The sequence below is a fragment of the Eretmochelys imbricata genome, chromosome 7 (assembly GCF_965152235.1).
Source record: "Eretmochelys imbricata isolate rEreImb1 chromosome 7, rEreImb1.hap1, whole genome shotgun sequence".
Classification (NCBI taxonomy): domain Eukaryota; kingdom Metazoa; phylum Chordata; order Testudines; family Cheloniidae; genus Eretmochelys; species Eretmochelys imbricata.
The window spans coordinates 98,203,133-98,230,410 of record NC_135578.1 but is presented as its reverse complement, the minus strand read 5'-3'; the positions used below and the strand labels follow the sequence as shown (position 1 = coordinate 98,230,410).

Below are 27,278 nucleotides of genomic sequence, written 5' to 3'. Positions count from 1 at the left end.
TTAAAAATTAAATCTCCTTAAACATAATTATTTTTATTTTAGGAGAGAGAAAGAAGATCACCTGCTATCAACTTCCATCACATTCCTTTTACTGAGGGAAAAAGTCCTCTCCAAGTTTACTGTGAGGCAGAAGGTGTAACGGTAAGCAATCCCCATTTCTTAGGATTGCATCCTCTAAATACCAGGTGATGCTATATTCTGACTCCTTCTTTTCTGTACACTTTTCTCTTGTTGTTAGGATATACTAGTAGCGGAGCTAATGAAAAAGTTGGACATTTTAGGGGATAACGCCGTAAGTGTATGTTCCTTTAATAAATAAATTGTGCATGTTTCTGTTAATTATTTGTGCTTTTATTAATGTAGCATGAAGACAATCCAAAGCATGGGCTTTTTTTGTTTTGGTTTGTTGTTGAGGCTCTGGGCTACAGGCAGAATGCTCACTGCAACTTAACATAATGTGTTAATGGGCCTTTCAGATGTGGCACAAAGCATCTTAATGTTATAACATGGCTCTTTGATTTTCAATTTCAAAAGGTTAGTAAAATTATTTTTAAAAACATGCTTTTTCATAGAAGATACTATATCTTTCCATTGTTCATGTGTTCTTTGCTTATTTGCTTACTTGTATTTATTTGGTATTGCATTTTAATAACTGCATTTTAACTTCGTGAGGCACCTCGAGCCTTAGATACAGGCACTTCTCAACTGAAATAAATAAATAAATACAGTAAATAGAAATAGTTTAAATAGTAGAAAGAAGAGAGGAGGTGGTACTTAATAGTGGGGAGGGCGAAACCTTTTCCCACCACTTTAAAATACTTTTTTAAAAAAATATTGTTGTCAGACTCCTTTTTTGATGTGTTTTTGGATTTTTACATAAAGCCTGAGGTACAGCCTTTATATGGGTTCAGAGTAAGGAGAAAGGGGAGTTGAAATTCCCTCCCTTAACCTAAGGGCCAAGCTACAGGGCTGTTTGCACTGTCCCCCCACCCCATTTCTCCTCCTGTTATTCCAGTTGGGCTGAAGTAGCAGCCACACCCTCTCTGTTTGGTTGTGCTGGAGACTGGGGTCAGTGGATCTGCATAAACATGGATGCGTAGTTTCTCACCTGGCCCTTCCCCAGTTCTCTCCTCTACTAACATTCCACACCAGCCCCCCAGAGACCAGGTCCATGGTGCAAATACAGGGGTTTCAACTGATCAACATCTAGTACAACCTCTATGTGATGTTTCAGTGATGTAGAGGGTCTTGTGCTGGTCCTCTGCACCAGGAGTGAATTTCACACTTACCTACGCTGCATGTGAAAGGTATGCTTGTAGCGTGGATAGGCATACCAGTGCTAGCTTTAATCTAGCTAGCACAAGTAACGGTACTCGTGTAGATGTGGTGGCATGGGCTTCAGCTCAGGCTAGCAACCAGAATACATACTCAGGGTCCCTGAAAGGGCTTGCTTTTCGATTTGCTAGCAGGAACTGAAGCCCAGGCCACTACATCTACACTGCTATTATTATCTGTGCTAACTAGACTAAAGCTAACACATGTCTGCCTACCTCTATTACAATCACACCTTCATTTGCAGCGTAGCCACATCTTTAGTGCTGGTAGCCAACAGCACTGCAGTTCTTTCTTTGGCTGAAGCTGAGATAGGTCTGTTAAAGAATCATCTATTTAGCTTTTGCAGTAGAAAGTGAGAGTTGAATGGTTTTTTGTTCGGTTTTGTTTTCCATTTGAACAATTTATTAGTATGCTTGTTTTATAAGTTTTAGAAAAAGAATCCCAGGATTTTGCCTCCTGTGTGTTTTCGCCTTGCTTCCTCATGGTCCATGACCCCAGCGGAAGTTGTCGGCACTAAGTACCCAAACTGACGTGAAGGCAAAAGGTTGTTCTGCCACTTTTCCAGGTCCTTCAGCTGAACATCAAATCTGGGACTGATCACACCACACTTGTTCAGTCTGCCTGTGAGATTAACCACAATTTTCCCAGCTCTGTGATCTTGCCAGCCAGCCACAAAGCTCCAGCCAGGCACGTGTAGAGGCAGTTTAAAATAGCCTCTCTTTTCCTGTGGGGTTCTAGTTAGGCCACGTGGGTCATAATTTCTCCATGGGCTGTTGGATCATTCTCAGGCTACGTATACATGGTGAGCTACTGATGTGTTCCCAGTTCACATACACATACTCACACTAGCCCTTATCTGACCTAGCATGCTAAAAATAGTAGGGCAGCCACAGTAGCATGGGCAGCAGTGGCACAGGCTAGCCGCCCCAAGTACATACTCGCGAGGTTCAGGCTGCCCAGATCCAGGACCTCAGAACCAAACAGACAACTGAGAAGCGTCAGAAGAGGAATAAGAATGAATATTATTAATAATAGAGTATCCAAGACTGACCTACAAAAGTTTGAGTTAACTATCTAAGTGCTGATCCTACAACCATGCATGCGAGTAACTTTACTAACATGAATACTTCCATTGTCTTCAGTTGAACTACTCACATAAAGTTACTCACAGACATAAATGTTTCCAAGGTAGGACCCTAAGTAGACATACACAGACAAGGGAGGAGACAGAAGGGAAAATACAACAAGTGAGATTTTTTTACCATTTTTTTACTCTTATTCTTTCCTACTTTTCTTTATTGTTAAACCCTGACTTATTTGCTTACCTTTATTATTGGTTCTTAACAGTACCTACTGATTCCTAGCCTGTTTTTATTTTGTTTCTATTTCTTGTTGATTTTCTTTTTTTTCATTGGTTTTACTGGTTTTCTTTTAATGCTTAGAAGGGACTGCCAGATGTGAGCAGTCCCATTTAACTCAGTGAACTGCTTATGGGCGTTGGAGTTTGCAGGACTGGAGCCTTTCCTGTTTTTTGTTCTTTCCTCCACACATTTCACTTATATTATGAACATGTTGATATTCAATGTGCAAATGAGTCCAGGCCCAAGATTAGGTTGGTGACATCATTCTTGTGCAATGCATGGCCTAATACATCAATGTGACATCACCAGAATGCTTAGCAAAGAACTGAGATGCAGCTTTCAGGACTGGGTGCCATGTAGCCTTTCTATAATGCTAACTCCATAATGCCTCCCGGCTAACAGTGACAAAGAATGTGGTCTGTTAAGGCTTTTGCAACAGAGGCAAAAGCATAAAAATAACTTGCCAGCTGGATAAGATGCAAAATTCTAACCATTTCAAATCCATGAATATTTTAGTTTTCATTCACAGCTCATAAGTGTAGTTGTAATTATTTAAAGATTGCCAGCAATAAACACACACATGCATATTGACAGTGTGTTCACTTTTAATCAAAATCTGAAGTAAAAAAAAAATTTTAATTAGACATTTTCAGCAACCAACACTTTTGGGACTTTCACTTTTGTTTCTTTTCTTTACTGTGTGTTGTCTTGTGTAATTTTGCGGTTATCCCCAGTTGGGAAAAGAAAGGAAACAGTGCCAATTAATAAAAATCAGCTGGTTTTTGATGTGCCAACAGTTTGTTGGTAAGTGTGAAGCTTTTAAGGAGAATTAGGTGAGAATTAGAATTACATTTTTGTGTATGAGAACTTCTAGGAAATACAGTTTTTTACTGTAACAACTCAGGATTAACTTTAAAAATTACAACCATATTGTATATTAAAATATGAATTTTTATTTCATGTAATATTCAAGGAGAGTATTTAAGTTTTTATATATTTAATGCAAGTGCTGCCCAAAACCAATACCAAGGCAGTGAGGTTTATTGTAATTATATTCTCCTTTTGTTGCAGAATCTGACCAATGAGGAGCAAGTAGTTGTCATACAAGCAAGGACAGTTCTGACACTGGCTGAAAAGGTAAAACATATACATCCCTAGTAAGTGAAATCATGTTATACAAAGTTTTGCCCATCTCCGAATGAGTTGACTTGAGCACATTGGTAATGTAAATAATTGTTTCTTCACAAAATGATACAATTTTTTAAGCACAATTATGCTTTTGTAAAACGTAGTAATTTATGAGGGAAAAATATATAAAGACAATGTTCAGATAGTACCATAATTTATATTAATGTCATTTGAGTTATAAAAGATATATTGCAAGGCTTTGGAAAAGTGTCCATCTCCAAATCATCAATTTATATAGTAATTAGCTAATGTGCTTGATACCTGCGCCCCTTAGTGGCTTTAAATTAAATGTATCTCATATGGTATGCTAGAGCTGTAATAAAAGTTTAGTAGAAGAACATGCTCTTTGGCAGAAGCCGTGTGCTGCCATTTTGACTCTGGAAACTGATCTATCAAGATTTAGGACTTAATCTCTTGTTATCTTTTGTGTACAGTGGCTACAGCAGATAGAAGTGACAGAATCTGCACTACAGCAAAAGATGTTAGATCTTGAGAATGAAAAGGTACTATAGGGATTGTTTTGACAATAAAAGAACAGTCATTCAAGTTGTTGCTAAAGTAATTGAGATAACCTAGTCTTCTTTACATCCTTAGGAGCTATTTAGTAAACAAAAGGGCTACTTGGATGATGAACTTGACTACAGGAAACAGTCTTTGGATCAAGCACACAAGGTAAGGAAAGTCAGTCTTGGTAGACCTATGCTACCTTTAATAAATTACCTTATATAATCCTACAGTCCTTCTGCATACAGAACTCCTATTGAGTTCCAGTGGCTGGAAGAGTAGGTAAATTTAATTGTAAGCAAATTATTTAGACCTTGATCCAGCAACGAGCTATATATGGGCAAACCTTGTGCTTGCATGGTGCTCTTTGCGAGATCAGGGCCTGAGTTATCATATGTTGTTGTTATTTATTAATTTGTATTGTAGAAACAGTTTAACATAGTTGAGATTCTAGTTTGTAACTGATGGAACAATATTTTGTGAGTATTCTCTTTTCCCTCCAAAAATAAATCTTCTATCTCAGGGTTTGTCCCAGGAACCTAGGTTACAAATCACCTAGCTAAAATAGGTATACCCTGCAACTACATTAGGACAAATGTTGAGTTTATGTCAGGTTTACCTAGCATATATTCACTAATCCTGACCCCTAAATTTGACCACTTTACTTACTCAGTAAACAGTTTCCTACAATTGTGGTTTTATTTACAGCTGTAGATTCTCATCACCCGAAAAACTAGCTAAACATATTTATGAAGTAAACATTTATACCAATATTTTGCACAGCTGTAGCTTTTTCCTGTGCTTTGGGAATTATTTGTATCTTGAACATGGTCATGTCTTCTAATGGCTGAGAAGAATATTTCAGTCCTCCTTTTGAATGTCTAATACATGCAATGGTGTGAGAATATTTGCGGGAGCATTTATGCAATACACTTTTTAGTCCTCTGGGTTTTTTTAAGAGCTTGATCTTGCCAAGTGCTCAGCTTTTCCTGGGACTAACTTCTATGCACAACATGGAGATGATCCCTGGTCAAGAACTGCATATAATAAGCAGTTCTAAAACAGCTCCCTATTTCTGAAGTCCTCTGAAAGTGGTCATAGTAGTAAAGAGGGGGAAGATTGATTGGCATTGTCAATAACTCCTTTCTCTTCACAGAGTCCCACAGCATAAAACGAACTAAAGAAATTATTATGTTATCATAGTGACACCACCGGCAATAGGAAGAAAGTTAGTGTGTTGGTGCTATTTCTGAGCACAGTTGAGCATATTGTGAGTCAGCTATTGCATTCACCCAATGCAATCTGTCTTAACTGCAGGGAAGGAATATCTCAGTGATGGAAGATCTACAGAGGTCATGGAAGGCACTATAATATTGCAAGCCTGAGAAGTCTCTGTAGTCATCTCTGGAGAAAATAAATATAGTTCAGCAACTAACTTATCTGGTGTCCACTATCCAGCTGGTCAGAGCTCATCTTTGCTCACTCTTGTGCCATATGCAGAATTCTATGTATCTGGGATTATGTAATGATGCATGAAATGAAAAGTCCCTGCAGACTGAACCTAATGTACACAGAATGCAGTGCAGAATTATCATAGACAGAACAATGTTGCTTCATCTGTTTTATCTTCAGAGACTAGTTTAAATATGGAAATCTTCCCAAATCAACCATTTACCCATTTAACTTAACAGAGAATGAAGCTTTACCAGGGAGTCATAGAATACTTTTATTCTTGGTGAGTGCACCATTCCCTCCCCATTATCTGTGTATAATCCCACCAAAAAGTCTAGCGGTTGGTAGGCTGGCTACAGCAAGGCATTGTGTAGCTATTCAGTACTTCCAGCTTCCTAATACTGTCTGTTCAGTACTTTACGTCCCATTGCTATTCATAAAAATATTGACAAATTAGTGGAAATGTAGAGAAGAGCAATAAAAATAATTGGTGGGCTGGACAGATAGATAGATCTTATCTATCTATAAACATGCAAGCTTTCAGTATAAATCAGTCTATTTATCTATCTATTTATTTATTTATCTATTAATCTATCTATCCTAAGCAATAACTGAGTGAGGACATAGATCTACAGGAATTTGGAGAGTATATATACTAAGGAGAGAGAGGCATTATTTAGAATAGCAAAATGGAGTATATAATATGGAGCAATGGAATGAATCTGAGAAAAGCAAAAATGTACCCTGAGCATCAGAAAAAATTACCTGACAGTGAGATCTATTGGACTATATGATACTCTCCCAAACAAAGTGATGGAACACCATCCCCACACCTGCATATGGGAGATTTAAAAGTAGATGGGAGAAAGCACTAGTAAATGTACAATAGGGAATAATTTTGCATTGGCAGGGATATGGACTAGATACCCTAATAGATCTTTCCCATAGCCAGGGATGCTGGAACAATTTTTATAGAGGAGGTACTGAGAGCCATTGAACCAAACTGTAAACCCTGTATATGATGGAAACCACTTCAAGCCGTGGGTCTGGCAGCACCCCTAGTTCTAGCGCTTATGCCCATAGCTAGATTCTCCAAACCTAGCTACACAATATATCCCATGCCAGCTACTTGGGAAAAGGATAAGCTGAGAAGACGAATCATTAGGGAGAAAAGGTTTATAATACAATTCCGAAATGAGACACTTTTCTCCTCATGTTTCTGGTCCCTTCCTGATCTTGTCTGTGGTGGTAGTGTTATGAGGAGAGTTTCAAAGGCACAAATTGGAGTGTAGTGGCCAACTCCCAGTGAAAGTCAACAGGAGTTGAGCATCTAACTCTCTTTTTGTCTTTACAAATCCCCCACTGAAATACTAATGAGGCTACACTTGGACTAACCTCACACAAATTCTTGGTTTTTGAATATATCTTTTAGTTTGGAACGTGGCTCCTGAACGGTGGTTGTGGAGGTCAAGAGGGGTCATGTCAGCTTTCTGCCTTGGCGGGATAGCTGTTGTGGGCTCCCCACCCTTAATCTATTGTGGGATCTGTAGTGATGCTGGGGTCAAGGGTGATCACCAGTTTCGGCGTCTGGAAGAGATTTTTCCCGAAAGGCATGATTGGCAAACTGCTGTGTGAGTTTTTTCACCTTTCACCCAAAATCCAGCAGGTCTGGTTTGGGGATTTAAGTTACAGTTGTCTCGGATTTGTCAGTTGATATGCTAGAAAGGGTCCGATGTCAGGTCCCATAACCCAGTGGGCTGCCTGGGCCTTGAATCTGAGCATAGCATTGCATGGTGACAGGATAAACCGCTAAATCTTGTGCAGCTTGTGGGACCCCTCATCTTAATTCTCCTGCCTCCAGTGAGGAGGAGGGGAGCAGGTCAGGACTCTGGTCTCCAGGCAGGGTCCTATGGCAGGCCTGAGGGCATAAAGGGGCATGGCCGACACACTTACCCAGAGATTTATAGTCCACGGGGGCAGCTGGTGCCAGTTGACACCTGCACTGGAACAACCCTGCTGGGTGGTTTGAAGTGCTTACCCTGGTTAGGTAATCGTTTTTAAATAAAGTTGTACCCTCTGAAATTCATCATATTATGGTGTCTATGTCTCATTGTTTTCGTGTCCACACCAAACCTCTATGAACATGTTTTTCTGCTGGGATTTAAATGATTCCCTGCAACCAAAACATGTTGCCTGTACTAGTGCAGGCATGAGAAAGTGAAAGTGACAGGAAACAGAGGAGAGAAAAAAATACAAATGACCAGTCTATTTTCTGACTTCAGGTTGAATGAAGTATAAAAAACTAAAGCAAACAGTGGATGAAAAGTGAATACGGCATCTCACGGGTTTATTAATCACACAAGTCAGGCCACTTGTTCTTTTTATATATTGCTCCTTTAAGAAAAACATTTCCTGCTAGAATCAGTGAAGGAAATATTTTCTTCACAGTGTTTATAACCAAATCTGTGTCTGAACAACAAAAATTACATTTTAAAAATACATCATCAAGGTAGGAGAATAGTGTTTACTGTTTAACACAGGGACATTTCCCAACCTTGTTTGTAATATTAATAACCCCTTAGAACCTCAAAACTGAAATGGAGTTTCCATAGCTTAGCTGTTTTCATGATGTTACACGATGTTGATAAGATGGCTGTGAGGATGCAGACTTTTGATTTGTTTGACAAAGAGGTGAAGCAATTATTTAAAAATAAAATATATTCATGAAAAGAATTAGATGAAAATTATGTGAAGGAAAGTCAAAGTTTGGGTCTGTCTGTGTGTCCTATAAAGGAAGATGTTACCATTGTTTATTACAATTCTGATCCAATCCTGCAGTACTTAAACAGTTCCTATTGACTTCAAGCACTGACATTAAGTGGAAGTTAGTTTTCATTATACATACAGTAATGTCCTTGTACTGGACTGTAACCTTGTGTCTTTCCTACTATATGTTAGGGTTAAATTCTCCCTTAACTCTTTGTACCAAACTCTCATTGACATCAATTGGACATCTATACATTGGAAGAGGCTAGAATATACACATTTAATATCTGGAAACCTTACAGTGTTAAGTAATTGAATGTAAATTCTTATTTCAGGAACACGCTGTGGGGCTGATTGTGCCCAAGTCCTGGCTCCTGTACACCACTCCAGCAATGTACAGAGACATAGAGGAGATATAGAGTCAGGGACAATTCTGCTGGCTCAACAGTGTAAGGGGTATAGCACTGGGAGCCCCAGTGTAAGGGGTAGCACATGCCTGTAGTGTTCAGTACTACCATGATTCTGGGCTGCACAAAGGCTGCTGCAAGTGAGAGCAGTCCCTGGGGCTGCTGTAACTTACACTGGGGATCTTTTTGGCTGTCACTGCAGCCCAGAGTCCAGGCAACAAGAAGATGGCTTAAAGGAATCTTTGCTCCTTTCCTCATGGGCTATGCTTTTTGTGCTGTGCTTCTCAGGTGGTTCAGCACTGAGTCTGCCTGTATAACTTCCAGTTGTGTCACTGCTTGGGACAAGCCATGCTCTCAATAACGTTGACAAAATCCTCGGCCCACCTGTAAGAGAAAAGCGTAAGCTAACTGCCTTATTTTGGTTTTGTCTAGCAAATTCTGGAATTAGAAGCCATGCTATATGATGCCCTGCAGCAGGAAGCTGGAGCCAAAATGTCTGAAATTCTTTCAGAAGAGGAGAAAAGCAAGCTGAAGAATGCTGTAGAGCAATGGAAACGTCAAGTTATGAGTGAACTCCGAGAGAGAGATGCCCAGATTCTGCGTGAAAGAATGGAGCTCATTCAACATGCACAGCAGGTACACATTGATACAAAGATGTTTGTCTCCTTCGTTTTTAAGCATAATGAATAGGTGATCTCTGTCCCTTTCTTCTTGGCTGTGCTGCTTCTTTTACTTCTATATAACAGGTAAGAATTATTATTTTAGTATATTGAATAAGGATCAGTATATATTTCAGCTTTGTGAATCAAATGTTTCCTTTAGTTCTTGTCCAGTTCCTTTGCCAGCAACCCAATGTGTCTGGGTGAAGTTAAAAGTAAGGGCTGAGATTTTCAATGTCACCTGGGGGATTTAGACACACAGTTTCCTGTTTGTTTTCATTTGTATAGGGCATCCAAATCACTTAGGAAGTTTTGAAAACCTCATTCATAACCTTCAGCTTTTGGGCCAGATGCTTATTCATGGGGCTATATCCCCAATATAAGCCCTGTGTTTGTTTTTCAATGTCTCTTTCATACAGTCATTGTATTAGATCAGGACAAATCTACAAATGAAAACACAAATCAGTTTGCAGCCACAGAATATCAGTTACAGTCTCCTTTTTTTAAAAAAAGACACTTTCCCCACTTCAGAAAATTTTGTTACTAACACATTGTTTTATGGTTTACATCTTACAGAGAATTAAGGAGCTAGAAGAAAGAATTGAAGGTCAAAAAAGACAGATAAAAGAATTGGAAGAAAAGGTATGGTAATATAAATGAAACATCAATGATAAGATATACATATATGTGGCTATATATGCATATATCTTAAGAAAATAACTTTATCAAGAAAGTAAAGTTGCAAATAAATGTTCTTGTAATGTTGAGTCACTCTTGCACTGTTGGTGTAGATGGTATTATTGCAAAATCTCGTGTACAAGATGGACAAACCTCTAAAGACTGAGGCTTTCTTCAGTTAAACATCTGAAATGGTGATGCATTTCTGACGATTATGCAAACTTAGCCATGGCTATTTGGTCTGGAAAGCCTATTCTCACCAGTTCTCTGCATTCTGTTTGGATGGAAAGCACAATGACAGAGGCCTTTCCCCAGGTATTTCAATACTTGGGCTTCCAGTCTTGGCTGAAAACAGAAAGTGCAGAAACATATGAGGATAGAAACAAACAAGTTTACTGGACCTTGTCAGATATTGGGATGGTTTGAGTTTCAAGCAAAGTTTCAAATCAGTTGCCATTTTATTGGAACTTGTACCAATGTGAGAGAGGTTCTAGATCATAAATTCTTTGTGGAAGGCACTGTCTTTCTCTCTGTTTGGGAAGCACCTAGCACATGCACATTTTAAGTGCTACTATAATGTAAATAAATAATAAAAAATTAATAATAATTTCAAATAAACTCGTGAGCTTAGAAAGCAAGAAGATATCTGAGGAGATGTATTAGCACAGTGTCTGGCATGCATCACTTCCAGGCTGCCTCTGTTTATAGCAGAATGAGCTAATGCTGGAGCATGGAAGGGGGCATCTTGCATTTAAAAATAAACTCTTCCGGGAAAGAATGCTCCAAGGTTGCAGTTTGATTTTTCCTCTCTTCACCCTACACAGACGTCTAGTACATGGGTTTGGTGTGGCAAACTATGCAGATTTGGTTGGGGGAACCTATCTAACTTGGAAGCAGGTCAGGGGATTGCACAGCATCACCTTTACAGCCACTTCTCAAGCCTTCGGTGTTGCTGTGCATATCTCCTATGTGAAGGTTCCAAACACTGTTCTCAGCCTGTCATCAGCACTCCTTCATCCTGGCACATTTGGAGTTGGCATGAGGTTCATTTCCCAGCATATAAGGAGATTCAGAGGCTCCCCTCCTAACCACTTCACCTGTCATCCTTCTACTCCACTCAACACAGGGGAATATCAGGGGTTTCATGACATAGAGGGCCTTGCTCAGGTCTTGCACTAACTGGTGATTTTTACCCTAAAAGTATAATAAACCACAGTAAAAGCATTTATTTCTAGGAATGGGTGAATCAGCTCATATACAATAGCAATTTATCTGAACTTTCACCCAAAACTAGAACCAAACCTAAAGAAAACCGTTTTTGAAGGTTCAAAAGAGTTAACTGCCTTTCCCGTCCCCCTACTTCTCCCCCATTTATTCCTGCCCTTCTTGCTTCCAGCCTGGACAGGATGCATATGTGCAGGAAATCTCATGAGATTCTGCTCAGTTTTGCAGACTCAAGAGGTTCAGCTAAGCAGTCAGAGACTCTGAACCTTTGGAAGTTCCTCCATCACTACTTATTTCTCCTCCTTTCAAATGACAGTTTTGCCTTCCTCTTGTCTGTAACCATGGCTTATTTCTCACTAGACACACTGTAAATTCTTTTTCTCTTTCTTTCTTTCCTTCTCTCCTTCCTCCCCTATTTCCTTTTCAGTTTTTATTTTTGTTTTTATTTTTCTCTTTAGCTTTCATTCTTTGGTCATAGTTCATCAGCCCACGTACAGATGGTAAGTATTTTGTTTGCTGATTATCTCCTGTTTCTGGTGCAGTTCTTGTCAAACTTCAGTGCTCTGCTATCACTATACAGGCTGCATCTGTAGTGTCAACAGGTCACCAAGGAGTCACTTGATAATGGAAATATCTAAAGAATTTGAAACGTATGGAAAAGAATAAGGCATCCTTAAATGGTCTAAGTATATAGGCTGAACAAACTCTAATTTAAGATTTCTCCATGCAGAGGGAAGGACAAGGAAGGCACTAACTACTAAAGATGTAAAAACAACACCACTAAATTGCTAGAAAATTGAAAAATAATGTCAGTTTATCAGTATTCCCACGATGGCAGATTATATTCTGGCATGAAAAAGTTGCTGTACCTAGCCATTATTCAATAATCTTATTGAAGAATAATCCATTATGTATTTTCAGTATTCAGCTAGGCTTGCATGATGCAGAGTTTGGTTTAAGCTGAGCCACTTCTGTAGTCTTGTCATATTTTCAGATCTAACTGCCAGAAATTGTTTCCTTTAAAAGGATTGTGTCTCAGGGCCCTTACATTATTTGAATGTAAATTTTCCATTCTATTGAGTGTGACCATGTCTTTAAGGAAATAATGGGAAATATTTGTTGGATACCATCATCTAGTTGATAGCATTGTATGGGACAATTCCTACTGTACATAATATTTCAATAAAATGTAATGCAAATCCTCTATTATATGAATAGTCTAGTTTAAGTTATCATAGATTGTGAATGTGAACCTTATAGATATTTTATGCATGTTATTTTTTTTCCCTGGATATACTTTCCTTTGATCCCATGTCTTTGAAAATGTTCTTGTTTCAGACTACTGAGGAAGCTAGAAATACTTATATTCTTATTGAGCAAGACAGCATTGGTTACCAAGGTGAAATAAAAAAGAAGACATTACGATTTCCAGAAGCCCAAATATATATTTTGTCACTGAAGACTGAAAATATAATCTTTTTGACCCTGTTAGACAATGAATTAGGATTTATGAGAGTTTCTTAAAGTGGAGTCTACTCTTCTGATGTCTATGGCTGTACATTTTTATAAGCTAGAATTAGAACTGTCTAAGAAAGCCAAAAAAAAATTTTAAAAAAATATATTAACAATTACAGGCTTCTCTAAAGGAAGCCCTGTCTCTGCTGCTTGAAACAACTTTCAGCTTTACATAAAAAGCAGTATACTAATTCAGATAAAGTGAATATATTGTGGTTCCCTGCTAAGCAGGTAGTAAACTGCTTCTGTAAAGAAGTGATCATGTCCTGTTTTATACATCACTCATGTATGTGTGTTAGTTGTAGTTATTTAAATACATGTCTTGAAGGAAGATTTTAAAAAGAGTTCCAGACTAGTCTATGATGAAAACATAAATGTGAATGAAATGAAGCATTGTATTCCGAAATGTTTTTCCTTCAGTTGATGGGAAGTAGAACTAATTCATCTGATAATTTCAGAAAAATGTATTTCTTTTCCATAGCACAGGGTATGTATAGTGGTTTGTTGAATATCCCAAGCTCTTAATGATGGTGGGGAGGTGTGACTACAAAGTTCTGAACCTTCAGAATGTGGTTTCATTTTGTTCTGAAGTTTCAGTAAACTATGCTCTGTAACACTAAGAGAAAAATGGCAGTATAACATATAATCCACTTAAGTTCCTCAATGAAGATGAAGCATTCAACAGCGTCCCATGGAAACTTTGAACCTGTGAAGGGAATAGAAGTGAAAATGTGTTGTCACTGATCTGAATGTCCAGAATGCTGGAAGGTGGGAATGTGTGTAAAAAACGAAGATCTGATTAATTTGAGAAAAGAAAGCACAAGCAAGGAAGGTGGGAATCCCTGATTGTATCTCTTGGATTTAAATGTCAGAAAAATGAAAAAAAATTGTCTTCTTTAGAAAGATGCACAAAGGAAAGACTCTGAAAGAAAGCACACAAATGTACTTCACCAAAAAGTAACAAGAGAAATTGAAACAAAGTGCCAAAATCTGGATTTACCAATGAATATATAAAAAACATCTCATCTGGCCTTTTCCACAACTGCTGTGTGTCTAAAATAGGGAGCAGAGAGATGATGAAGAAACTGTACCTATTCTTTTGGAAGCATAACCGAGAAAGCAAAACTAAAGAAGTTACTGAAAGGTAAGAAGAAATGTCTTAGCAGATCATTGATTTGCTTACACTTTTGTAAGTACAAGAATAGGGTTTGATCCTGCAGTCCTTATTCAAGCCAACATTGTTTTAAGTACAATATAGAGGAAATTCTGACCTGCTCAGTATTTGTTGTAAATGTTATGTATCCACATTTCATTTTAGGCAGTGGCTGATGTATTATATTTCAGTGTAATAAATAACAAATGATCATTTTATTCTCTAGATCCATGTTTCCTCTTAATCAAAAATACTTTTAAAATTATCAAAGACTATCAAATTTGTACAAACCCACAGACAATCATATACATGTAACAGAAGCGAATAGTTGTTTCCTTTTGGGATATAAAAGACTGAAAACTTTCCTAAATAATGCATATCTGTTTAACACTTTCACACAGCTTTTCTTTAGTGGAGTTACTTATGCTGGTGCTTAGTTATTTGTATGCTTATCAAGAAGAGAACTGTGCCTGTTGTTTAAGTTCAACCACAAAATTATTTGAAATTGGTTTTGTTTCAAGTCTGTGCTGCATGATTCAGAGAAGGGACTTGAAGGGAGTGTCCCACATCTCAGGTGAGTGCCTTAACCAGTGGGCTCTAGAAGTCAGTCTCTCTCTCTCTTTCTCGCTTGCTCTCTCTCTTTGTCCCTGGCCCAGTGAATATTTAATTATTTATACACAGTGGAACAGCTCCAACAGCATAGATTGAGAGTGACAGAGACTGACTCTATAGCCCTGAAAAAATTTTACTGTTTTTTGGCCAGCTCTACAGTTCATTGGTGTGATGAAGTAGTAGTAAGCAGAGTAATCGCAATAATGCCTACATACTTCTTTTGCATACTAAAGTGGGAACTGACTCATTATTGTTTTATATCTAGCTCACGTCATGGTATTCCAGTTCTACAAGATGAAATTTGTTTTCGTGAGTTCAGAGTTCAGTCATTGCATTAGAGCTAGTGCCCAGATTTTGGTTCTGCCAAGCCATTTAGAATGCATCTGAGTGAATATGCGTCACTCAAAGCCAAACCTTGCTTTTGGGTTCATAATGGGGAAAGTCATGCTAATTCACACACAATATATTTCAAACTTTGGATCCTGTGAACTGTGCAAACCAGGTTAATGCAAAACTTTGTGAACCCATTTTGCACTGAGCTTGTCAGTTTGCACAGCTCTTATCAGATGGTCAGGAATTTTCTGATGAAACTTATTTAATCAGAAAAATGCTGAATCACTGAACCAAAATTGTATGAGAAAGGGTCAGTTTCAGTGATACTACTGATTCAAAACATTTCTCAAAAAAAAGTTTTGAAATTGTGAAAACATCCAGTTTGACACTTTCATATATCAATTTTGTTTTAAAAAAAATAGGTTAATTTATGCTAAAAAGGGTTTTGTTTTTAAAAAAGGTCAAAAACTGAATGAAACGTTCCACAAGGATCAAACAAAATATTTTGATTGACCCAAACCAGAAATGTTTTCAAGATTATCAGTTTGCAAACATTTTTGAGATTTTTGACTTTTTGTCCACTTTTGGGATGGGAAATTCTTTTGCCATCTCAAAAAGTCTTTCAAAATGGTAAAAATACTTGCCACCCAGCTCCATACAGAAGCATTAGAAGAAACTATTGCCTAATTATCATTGTTTCCAATGAGATTATCATGATAGATTATAACTCAATTACTGTGCAATCCATCATATCACCATTAGCAGAAGAGGACTAAAAATATAAGCATTTTCTCTTTCCATTTCACCCATGAGTCCCTCCACTTGTAATTTTTTTTCAATTACTTTTAGTTTTTTAATAAGAGTTGGAATCAAGGCAGAAAGATCAGATCTTGATTTGAATTTCCCCAAAGTTTAAGGGTGTTTGGATGCAGGGTATTGGTTTGTCCCATTTATTTAACTTTAAAAAAAAATCTAACAGATAAGGGAGTGTAAGGACAATTTGCATGGGACATATAGGAAGTGTTATAAATGATCATTCTGAATTGGTACTGTCAGATTTAGTAATGCATAGTGTTCTCATATAGTTACAGGTACATAAATTGCTGTCATGTTCATTCTTATGAATGTAACCTTCTTTATATCATTTTCTTTGAACTCACAAGCCAGTCCAGTTGTCCCAAAGGAGCTGATATGTCTCAAATTTAGCAGTCTAACATCTTAAAGACAGTGAGAGTACAACTGCTAAATTATGCTCAGGCAGCCAATGAGAGCAATGTGATTTATATGCTTGGCAAAACATGAAGAGAAACTCAATGAAGTAGGATAAGGGAAAAAATTCAGATCCAGTGTAATCAGATTAGAACTTCAGTTTACCAGGAAACTTGGGGTGACTGAGGTAAAACGTGACAATGGAGTGGGGGATGAAAGGACTCCTTAAGACAGCAAAGAAAAACTGGTTCTAGTCAACCCAAAACTTTGCTTATCCCTCAAACTTTTCTGAGGTTTGTGCACTGTTGTGCTTCCTAGTTATTGCTGACATGGGAGGTGGATTACAGCAGAGAGAACTTGACGCTAATTGAGGGTAATAGCATTTATACCCCAATATATGTTTAACAAATGCTACTGTATAAGGATGTTAACATGAGCAGCTCTGGCGCTAAATGAAAAAATGAAGGCTTCAGCCATAAAGTAACCTCAGCAAAAAAGTGTTTTACTAATCTAGATTAACAACAGTGAATATTCCCAAATCATACATCTCCTCATTCATACATTTATATGCATTCCCATTTACATCCTTATGGTTGGTGATAAATATACGTTAAAAGCTGTGTTATCCGGCACTTTATCAACCAGAAAGCTCTATTAACCGGCATTTCTGATATCTCCCAATACAAATCTTCAATCTAGTACCTGGGACGAGTGTACTGCCCAGGAGGTTATGCAATTGCACATTCTGCACTCTACCTTTATGCAAAAGAGGCAGAAGACAAGTAAGCCAGCTGATATCAGGGATTTATTCAAAAAAGCAGCTTCCAGAGTGTGTCATAGGGTCATTACAGATTCAGTCCAGCCTCCTACACCTTCTACATCTACAATGATAATTGATGTTGATAATGATGACCTTGAGGCACTGCAAGATCCTGAAGTGCTTTCTGAATCATCAAAGAAAGATTAAATTATGCTCAGTATAGTCTTAGTGTTAAGTGTATTTTTAGTGATCTGGGTGTACGCCACGTGCTGCCCATAGTGATATGTAGTGTCATAAGACAACCTACTAGAAAACTTTACCTGTATACACCTAAGTGCTTCAAGAAACCAACCACTCTGCCGTGCAGTACTACAACTGGGTTGGTGAGTCCCTGTGTACTGTTTTATACTTTATTCATTTTATTGTATTCTAATTCTTGGAAAATTGGTATTCCATTGGTAAGTATAACTCTTAGTTAACTGGAATTTTTGACTAACCAGTGCCCCCCATTCCGTCCTCGTGCTGGATAACAAAGCTTTTACTGTACATTGTATATCTATAACCAATAAAATGGGTACTAGTATATCATCTCATTAGATTTGCATCTGTTGCAAATACAAGATGCTCTCAAAAGGTCATTAGGGCTTCTTGAAAATTTTTGGTTGAAACTATTTTTCAACAAAAAATTAGATTTTCAAAACTCAATTATTCCCCCCCCCCCCAAAAGTGTTTGTTCTTCATGAAAATTTTTGATTTTTTCATCAAAAACCCAAGTATCCCAAACCAAAATGTTCTCAGATTTCTGCTGGAAACTGAAAAATTACTATCTGAAATGCTGCCACTCTACTTCGTTATCTAGCTTGACTTCCTAATATGTATTCTCTCTACTACGTTTTCCCTTTGGTAGAGAGCTTTGGTGAATAGAGCTTTAATGAGCTGAAATGAGCCTTTAACCATACATCATTTCTAAATTTTGGTGCACAGCTCAACTATAGCCCTTTTGGTTAATTTAATTGAGGCCAGACAATTCTCCACAAACAGTGAGACATGTTTTGGTAGCTGGAAAGGGTGAGTGTCATTAGAGTAGTTTCCGAGACGTAGAACTGATCATCAGAATCAGCCACAGGAGGGAGCTACAACCAAAAAATAAATGAGCTGTACAATATTTTTTGCTTTTGTGTGTTGTCAGGTTGCTTGCTTTGTCACATAGTTTGGAGTTTTAGGATGATTGTGTTGTCTTAATTATTTTGCATAATGTGTATTTTAAATTGTACTTGAGATCTTAGAGCTGTAAGGATAGGTATTGCTTGTACAAGTCAAAGTAAGTAAATACTTTCAAGTAATACTCCTCAAAAATCTAACCATTGTAGTTCAGCCGTAGAAAAACAATTATTCATTTTCCTACATTTCAATCTTATAAACCAGTGGATCTGTTGAAATACCAGTTGGCTGACAAAAATGAATTACTTAGGGATACCTTTTCATTGTGAGGTGCGAGTGGTTACGGTCCATTCTTGTTGAGGGTCAAAGGAGGTATACAGCTCAGTGGAAACTTGGCCTTAAATGCTCTGAGCTGTGTGTGTGTGTATGTGTGTGCACACCTGCGCCTGTGTATTATGTACAGAGCTCTGTGTAGCTTCAAATCCTGTGTCTTTCACCAATAGAAGTTGGTCCAATCAAATTTATTATCTCACCCGCCTTGTCCCTCTATTATGTATAACACACACAAAGACACAGACGCACATCCACACACAAACACACATGCTTTATGAAATAAGATTTTCAGAGCTAAACCTCAGCAGTTCCCAGTAAGCTGAAATCACACACGCACGCACACCCCACAAGTTTACATGAACAAAATAGTACCTTCACACACAGGGCTTGAAATTGGACCTGGATGGGAAAGAGGGAGTGAATGGATGTTGCAGAGGACTGGTGAGAGGTGATCTCTGCAACTAGTCCTGTTTAGAAGGCAGACTGCCATGTGCTGGACAAGCTGGAATTTCTGCTTGGCCATGCCAAATAGCTCTTAGTAGAGAGAGTTATAGCAGTCCAGTCTTTTATTGCTCCTTTTATTGTTGTGTCTTCATTTCCAGAAGTGATTATTTTGTTGTTGTTTTTAGGAAGCCGGGCAGAAATTTTTGATTTTGCCGATGGGTGCCCCTCCCCTCTTTGCGAATGGCAGGTGGGGCCTTGGGGGGAAGAGGCCAGGTGGGGGCGGAGCCTCGGGAAGATACCGAGTAGGGGCGGAGCCTCGGGGCTGAGCACAGGCACAAAAGAGGGGTGGGGCCACAGTCTTGGCGCCAGGGCCTGCAAAAGAATAATCCAGCCCTGTGGGTGCTGAGCATCCCCTATTTTTTTCTGTGGGTGCTTGAACCACAGAGTCAGTGCCTATGCATGGGGGAATTTCCGAACTACAAGGGCTTGAGTTTCACTTTATTATCTTATCAGTTGCACTCGTTATATAAATTTCCATACATTTTGTTTTTAAAAATAGCTGTAACTGGCTTATTTTACATGGGCAAATTCTGCTCACCTTTGCACTGGTGTAAATCTTGAGTAACTTTTTTGACCTCAACAGAGAGCAGAAATTGGCTCAAAGTATGTGAACTATATTACTCTGAAAGCATTTTCCTACAGATTAAAAAAAACTGCTGATACGTATAAAAGCAGAGGATGTCTGGCTGCAAAATACTTCTGCTTCAGTGTTTCAGCTGTTTTAAACAAACAAAAATGCATTGAGATGACAATGCCGACCTGAATTTACAACATCCAGAGATGAGATTAGATAAAGGTCCTGAGGCAGGAATTGCTTGAGGACAGTTTAAGCACAGTGCAGAATTGAAGCACAGCTGGGGAAGCTATTTGGTCATGGAGAGGTTTCAGTTCATAAAATAAGAGACTGCTATTTACTATTTTAGTGAGGGTTTATTTGGTACTGACAGGACAGTTTGTTAAATTGAACTTGACATATGTAAAAACAAAATAGAAAAATTAAATGGCTAGTACATGATTCAAAAGTTGAAAAAATATGCAGTTTCATACTTTAATTGACTATGAACTATAGTACTTAAAATGTAAAGCAGCCAAGACCAAAAATATTTTATTGAGGGTCTCTCTCAAAAACAATATAATCCTATGTTATTCTTTAGAATTGTTGATGTCTATATACCCAGATCATTAGTGTATCCTACCCTGATTATATGTAACTGTCTGGGAATTAACACTTTGAAGTCTGTGCTTGGGTAGTACACTATGTGGCTAATGTAGGGTGACTGGACAGCAAATGTGAAAAATTGGGACAGGGGGTGGGGGGTAATAGGAGCCTATATAAAAAAAGACCCAAAAATTGGGACTGTCCCTATAAAATCAAGACATCTGGTCACCCTAGGCTAATGGATAATATTTCTACTAGCTGTTGTTATGTAGCTGTACTTCCAACTGATTTTTTAAAAATAATAAAATTGTATAGAATGCTGAACGCAACCAGACAAAAGTCACCACATGAAATAAACTCGTGGTGCGGAAAGGGAGGCTTGTTTCAGACCAGTACAGAGGAGATGAGCATACATGTCTAAATAAATTACAGAACATGTACATGTATTTTTCAGCACCCCGCTTGGAAGGCATGGCCCTGGGAGTTCTAATAACACACATTCAATTAGAAACAAAGATGAAAATGGCAGCACATACTTTGCCTCTATGCTCACTATGTGCTGTGTCCAGTAGTTTGCACATTCTGCAGCAGACACTTCTAAATGAAGCTACTGGAAACTCAGTGGTGTTACTACACAGGGGCCAGTACAGACATTTTCTTTGGGTTTTATCTGTCCAGTTTCTCATTCCATGATGAGTTTTGCTTTGAACTCCAGGGTTAAAAGAGCCCAAAACATAAATGTAAAACTCAGTCTAAATGGTGCTGAGTTTTGTGTGTTTTCCTAGGAAAGCCACTATGACACCATGTACTTCACACAGTTACAACACAAAACCATTATTCAGTCCAGGTTTTTGCAAAACCCCCAGTCTGCATTCACTCAGAAAGAATAACAAATATTTTCATAATCTTAGTCTGAGTTTTGAGTTGGTAACAAAACTTGAAACCAGGGAAAAATTCTTTTCAGTTTCCAGCCACACTGTAAACATTTTTGGAAGCTCTTCTACTAAAACTATTTTCTGCATTATTTCTTGGGTGTGAAAGTAAGATTGTGGCAAGATCATTTTTGCCTCATGTCATAAATATAAAGGGAAGGGTAAACCCCTTTGAAAATAAATATAAAGGGAAGGGTAAACCCCTTTGAAATCCCAGGGGAAAGCTCCTCTCACCTGTAAAGGGTTAAGAAGCTAAAGGTAACCTCGCTGGCACCTGACCAAAATGACCAATGAGGAGACAAGATACTTTCAAAATCTGGGAGGAGGGAGAGAAACAAAGGGTCTGTGGGTCTGTCTTATGCTGGTTTCTGCCGGGGATAGACCAGGAATGGAGTCTTAGAACTTTTAGTAAGTAATCTAGCTAGGTATGTGTTAGATTATGATTTCTTTAAATGGCTGAGAAAAGAATTGTGCTGAATAGAATAACTATTTCTGTCTGTGTATCTTTTTTGTAACTTAAGGTTTTGCCTAAAGGGGTTCTCTATGTTTTTGAATCTAATTACCCCGTAAGATATCTACCATCCTGATTTTACAGGGGGGATTTCTTTATTTCTATTTACTTCTATTTTTATTAAAAGTCTTCTTGTAAGAAAACTGAATGCTTTTTCATTGTTCTCAGATCCAAGGGTTTGGGTCTGTGGTCACCTATGCAAATTGGTGAGGCTTTTTTATCCAACATTTCCCAGGAAAGGGGGGGTGCAAGTGTTGGGAGGATTGTTCATTGTTCTTAAGATCCAAGGGTCTGGGTCTGTAGTCACCTAGGCAAATTGGTGAGGCTTTTTACCAAACCTTGTCCAGGAAGTGGGGTGCAAGGTTTTGGGAAGTATTTTGGGGGGAAAGACGTGTCCAAACAGCTCTTCCCCAGTAACCAGTATTAGTTTGGTGGTGGTAGCGGCCAATCCAAGGACAACGGGTGGAATATTTTGTACCTTGGGGAAGTTTTGACCTAAGCTGGTAAAGATAAGCTTAGGAGGTTTTTCATGCAGGTCCCCACATCTGTACCCTAGAGTTCAGAGTGGGGGAGGAACCTTGACACCTCATCTCTTTGGAAACTAAGCTGTCAGGACTGGAATAAAAGATCTGAAAAACTATTGTTGCTTTATTTTACTTGAGATACAGTACTTTGAGAGTCACACAGGAAAAAAGCACAACAAGAGAGGTATTATTATTGCTAGAATTAAAGATGGACCTGGACTGCAAATCTCAGATGCAGACCCAGACTCTCCTGAAGTTCAGTGGTGCTCACATCTGATATTTGGTTAAGGCCCATTTCTTCTTGTTACAGTGCTTGGGCAGATAAAGAATTACTAGACAATCCCCGGTACAATGTTTTATTTGTTTAAATATCTCGGTAGTCACATAGACATCCATTGTAGTTTGTTGCTATGCCCATTTTGTATAAGTCCAGTTTATAAATGTCCTTTCACTTATGATGGCATTAAATTCACCAGTAAAAGCATTCCTCCATATTTAAAGTTCTGTAAAACGTTGTGCATATTAATGGTGCAGATTCTTTGCAGTGCCTACTTACCCTGTCGCAGCACAATGAGTTCCTGTTGCTATTCCTCCTCCAGAAAGACTCAATTTCGGGTGTGTCAGGCCTTCATAAAATACAGGGTTAAAACCTCAATTACCATTTAAAAGGGTCCTTACATCTGTTACGCTTCTTCCCAGCTGTTGCTTTTGAGGCAGTTACAGTATTTATTGGTAAAGAATTGATTGTTCCCATCTGCCAGTGATTCTCTGTGATGTCCTTGCTATGAGGCACACAACAGACTATTGTTTGTTCTGTTTAGTCATATTTGTTTTTGTAGACCAGAAAGCTTTAAATGTCTTCAGGATAGCGATTGTCATCTGAAGAAGAAAACTTAGCTGGTAGAGACATTTTAGCATACCAAGAGACTAGAGAACTTCTACATGACATGACTGATTCTTGACATCCTTTGTTGATTAAACAAATGCTGCAGCAGTGGAAAAAAGTTTCCAAATAATAATAGAAGGGTTAAGGAGAATGGGTTTCCAAAGTTGTCTCAGAGAACAATAAAAGAGGAAAATGTTCTGATCAGACTCAAAGTGACTCCATTTTCAATGAGTCACTTTTTTTTAAAGCTACAGTGTAATTAGATATGCCTCCCACTGTCTCAGCAGGTGGGTGAAACTAGATGGGGCCAACTGTGATGGGGACATCACTAAGGGACACTAGGTAGCGCCTCCTCCTGGGAGTCTCTGGCACCCATTGGCCAGCTGTGGGGAGGGTTGCTGATTGATCAGTATTCCTCAGCTCCCAGGACTTAACCTGGCATGCGGGCCAGGTAGAGCCTCTTTCGGCTCCATTCTAACAGTCCCGCCTTTCCCACCCGAGCTAGGAATGGGAACCCGGACTGACAGATCCTGCAGGACTAGCCGATTGCCTGTTTGGGGGTCAGGAAGGAATTTTTCTCTCATGGGCCAATTGGCAGAGGACGGGAGTTTTTTGCCTTCCTTGCAGGCACAGTGGATTAAGTAGGAATGTGCTTAGTACCTAACTGAAGTACTGAGCTGAATTGTTCATTTGTCACAACTTGTGGCCAGTTTCCAGTGTGGTTAAGAGAATAAAATGAACAGTTTCCAGAGGTAAAAGACCTGGGATTTTAGTGATGGGCCTTGGGCTCATGGATTAAGGTGAGACCTTGCAGCCTTTGCATGCTGAGGTCAGACGTTGTGGCCCTCGCAGGCCGAGGTCCCCACCCTTCTGCATCCTCTCTCCCCCTAGTAGGGGGAAGTGGTGCTTAGACTCAGAGAGAGCAGAGTCCTGAGGGGTAGGCTGAAGAGAACCTACCTGGCATTATGGATTATATGGTAAGGTGACCTGTAATGCTAATTAAGTGCCTGGTATAGGAGAGTGTGGGAGATGGGCAGGTAGTGCCCCTCCTCTGTGTTAAAGTTTAATAAAAGTTGTGGACTGCCACTTAATTCCATGTATGTATCTGTCCTTGTTTTGCTGCTGCATCTCCCTCAAACAGTTTTCCTTCAGGTGGGTGTTATTTTAGGAGAAGGGATATATGGTATTCTTTTCTGCAGGATAAAATCAATGGATTATCATTTCGTAAATGGAATCTAAACTCATTCTTAGCTAAATACTGAACTGAGATGTGCTCCTTATGAATCTAGGCCAGTGTGTATATTTTTGAATAAGTACAGGCTTTTTACTGAATTCTTTACAAAAATACCCGTTGTCCCACAAGTCTTTAATATTTCAAGCTTTAAAAAAAATTCTGCTTCTTAGCACTGGCAGTTCCCAGTGATATAACAAGTAAAACCAGCATATTTTATGATTTAACTACTATAATTATGCAGATGAAGGCCATACAGAACACAGCAAACTCAGTATTAGCCTGAAGTATAGGTTTAATTAGCTATTAAAGCTGTTGTGTTCAACATCATACTATGACTTAATTTTAAAAGCATTACATTAGTGATTCACTAATGATATATTACTTATTATTTCTCAGTAATTCCCATTTTTATTCTTTTTGCTGAATATAATTTCTTTCCAAGCCTTGCAACAATCAAAAGAAGGTTATTAAATTGATGTGTTATAACAATGAATAGTAAAAAACATGCATAGATTATTGAGGGCTTTTTATTTGGTTCCTGACAGTGGCCTTGGTCATCTAAGTAGCATTTTGTCATTGCACCCTCTAATCAGAGCCAGGATTTCTACATTCCATTACATAGTCCAACTGGAGTGATCTTCAGCTTTCGCTGATCTCTTCATCATGCTGAGATTCCTCTTCACAGAGCAACTATCACATGTTACATTTGCACTACAAATAACTCTTGCAAGGAAGCATATTTCACATCAAGTTCTGAAAGGCAATGCATATTTTAAAGCTTTAACTCCCAGTGCTCCCTGGGACATTAGAAGTGTCAAGCACACAATACTGTCCACTTCTAGAAACCTCAAGTGAAGATCCTCAAAGTGAGGATCCTGCACTTTCTACAACAAAACAAAGTATCTTTATATTTTCCCCAATCCCAACAGACTTCTGCATTTTGTAGAAATTATAAACACTTGTACAGGGACAGACATCTTATCTACTACAAGGACACTTAATCCACCCCTTTTCTAAGAAGATATAATCATGTTTGATTCTCCTGTCCTGGTTTTTGGGTATTAAAACTTTTAGGGAACCTATTTGTATGGCTATTGTTTAAAAAATCATTGTAGTCCTTATGAAACAGAAAAAGCTAGGGGCCAAATCATCATCAAATATTTGAAATATATGGAAATCAACTTACATGGTACTTAGTTTTTTAAAAATAGGAAATAATATTCATCTCTATAAATAAGAAGGAAGTGTGATCAATGGCTAGATCACATAACTTTTATGCATCTCATTTTCCTTATCTGTAAATTGGAATATTAATGCCTATTAGTACTCACTTTTTAAAGCACTTTGAGACTTATTATTGATTTTATATTATTATCGGCTACTCACTAAATGCCAGATTCAAACAAATATTTATATGGCTTCTAACCCTAAAGTATTGTGGCTGTATTGGTATTGTGTGGGTGAGAGGAATTCAAGGGTACACCTCAAGCTAATCTCTTTGGATTTGTACCAGAGTAACTGAGATCAGAATATGAACCTAATGAAAATACCTGCCCAAATTCCAATTTCAGTTACAGGTATAACTCCAAACCATGCACTTCAGAATTATATTCATTTATAATCATCTCATAACGGCATTTTCTTTTTCTTTTCTTTTCTTTTTCCCAACACATTAGCCACCTCATGCTGAGTGCTTGAGAGAATGTAGCTATATTTACAAATAAATATAACTTTTAACTCTTCATTCACCTAGTGCCTAATCCAAAGCCCGCTGAAGTGAATAAGAGTCTTCCATTGACTTTAGTGGATATTAGATCAGGCCCTGAGTTCACAAATTAAAATACTAAAAGACATTGTTTTAAACTACATATTTCCACATAAAAATAACTATTTCCAGAGGACCAGATCATGTTATATTGGGGAGAGGTGGGGGGAACCTGGCCACATTGAAGTCAATGCCAAAACGCCTATTGATTTCAGTGGAACCAGGATTTCACCCCTTTACTCACATCATATAATGTCTTACTCCATGGATAGTTCCATTGACTTAACTGGGACTACTTGTGGAGTAAGGTACAATTCAGTGTGAGTAAGGATATCACTAACTGGCCTTGAGTTTAGGTGCTTTTTCTAAACTAGGCAAGTCTCTGGTACTTTAGAATCTGTAATTGCAATGCCTTTAATATTTGCTTGTGACAGGTTTGTAGTGTCTTGTCTTCCTCCTCTTGTTAGCTCTCCTGCAATTGATTCTTACTCCTTTCTGATCTTAGTAGAAATCCTTTAAAAAGCTTATACAGTGGTCAGTCAGAACAAACTATTTACATAGTGCCCTCCCTCCCCCCGCACTTTAATTGCATTTAGTGGTTATGTCAGGGTTGTTGGTTTTTTAAAATGAATTACTGAACTGTTCATTTTCCCTGAATCATTTTAAGGGTCAAAGATGAAAGAGATGAGGAATCTCATTTATAATCTAATCAGTTTTGTTTCACTTTTGTGCTGGGAATGGAGAAATATAATTTGTCAGTTTGCTGAGCCCTTTAATTCTATTTATTGTTATTGCATATTTCATAACTATGCATAACTAATGAGTTTATTTGAAAATCATATTTGTTTTTTCAGTAGACTCAGCTGTTTAAAGAGTGTCATTTCTTTTTCAGTGCAAGATGTATTTAAAATAAATTCCATAGTGGGGCAGACATTCTGAGTTAGCAAATATAAATAAGAATCTCCTTAAACAATTTAGTATATCTGATAAAGCTTTGGGGCATTTTTTAAAGAAAAAGCATAAATTATACATGCAGTGAAATGAGAAAAATTGCTTTAGAGGAAGTTCAAACACTGGTCTATCTTAATGGGAGTCCACAGGACTTCAGATCTT

General features: G+C 38.2%; 1 protein-coding gene across 15 annotated transcripts in view; it reads left to right on the top strand.

Annotated features, from left to right (window-relative positions):
• The window catches only part of JAKMIP3 (Janus kinase and microtubule interacting protein 3), an 82,614-nt gene extending 70,562 nt beyond the window's left edge, over window positions 1-12,052 (top strand). For 7 of the 15 annotated variants that reach the window (XM_077821459.1, XM_077821457.1, XM_077821464.1 and 4 more), the window contains 8 exons: window positions 43-141; window positions 239-298; window positions 3,768-3,833; window positions 4,319-4,387; window positions 4,479-4,556; window positions 9,446-9,649; window positions 10,249-10,314; window positions 12,002-12,052. In XM_077821459.1, coding sequence (XP_077677585.1) covers window positions 43-141; window positions 239-298; window positions 3,768-3,833; window positions 4,319-4,387; window positions 4,479-4,556; window positions 9,446-9,649; window positions 10,249-10,314; window positions 12,002-12,052 — 693 coding nt within the window. The remainder of the gene's footprint in view (window positions 1-42; window positions 142-238; window positions 299-3,767; window positions 3,834-4,318; window positions 4,388-4,478; window positions 4,557-9,445; window positions 9,650-10,248; window positions 10,315-12,001) is intronic. The other 8 variants (XM_077821460.1, XM_077821461.1, XM_077821458.1 and 5 more) reach the window with 4 other exon arrangements.
• The last annotated feature ends 15,226 nt before the right edge of the window (window positions 12,053-27,278 follow it).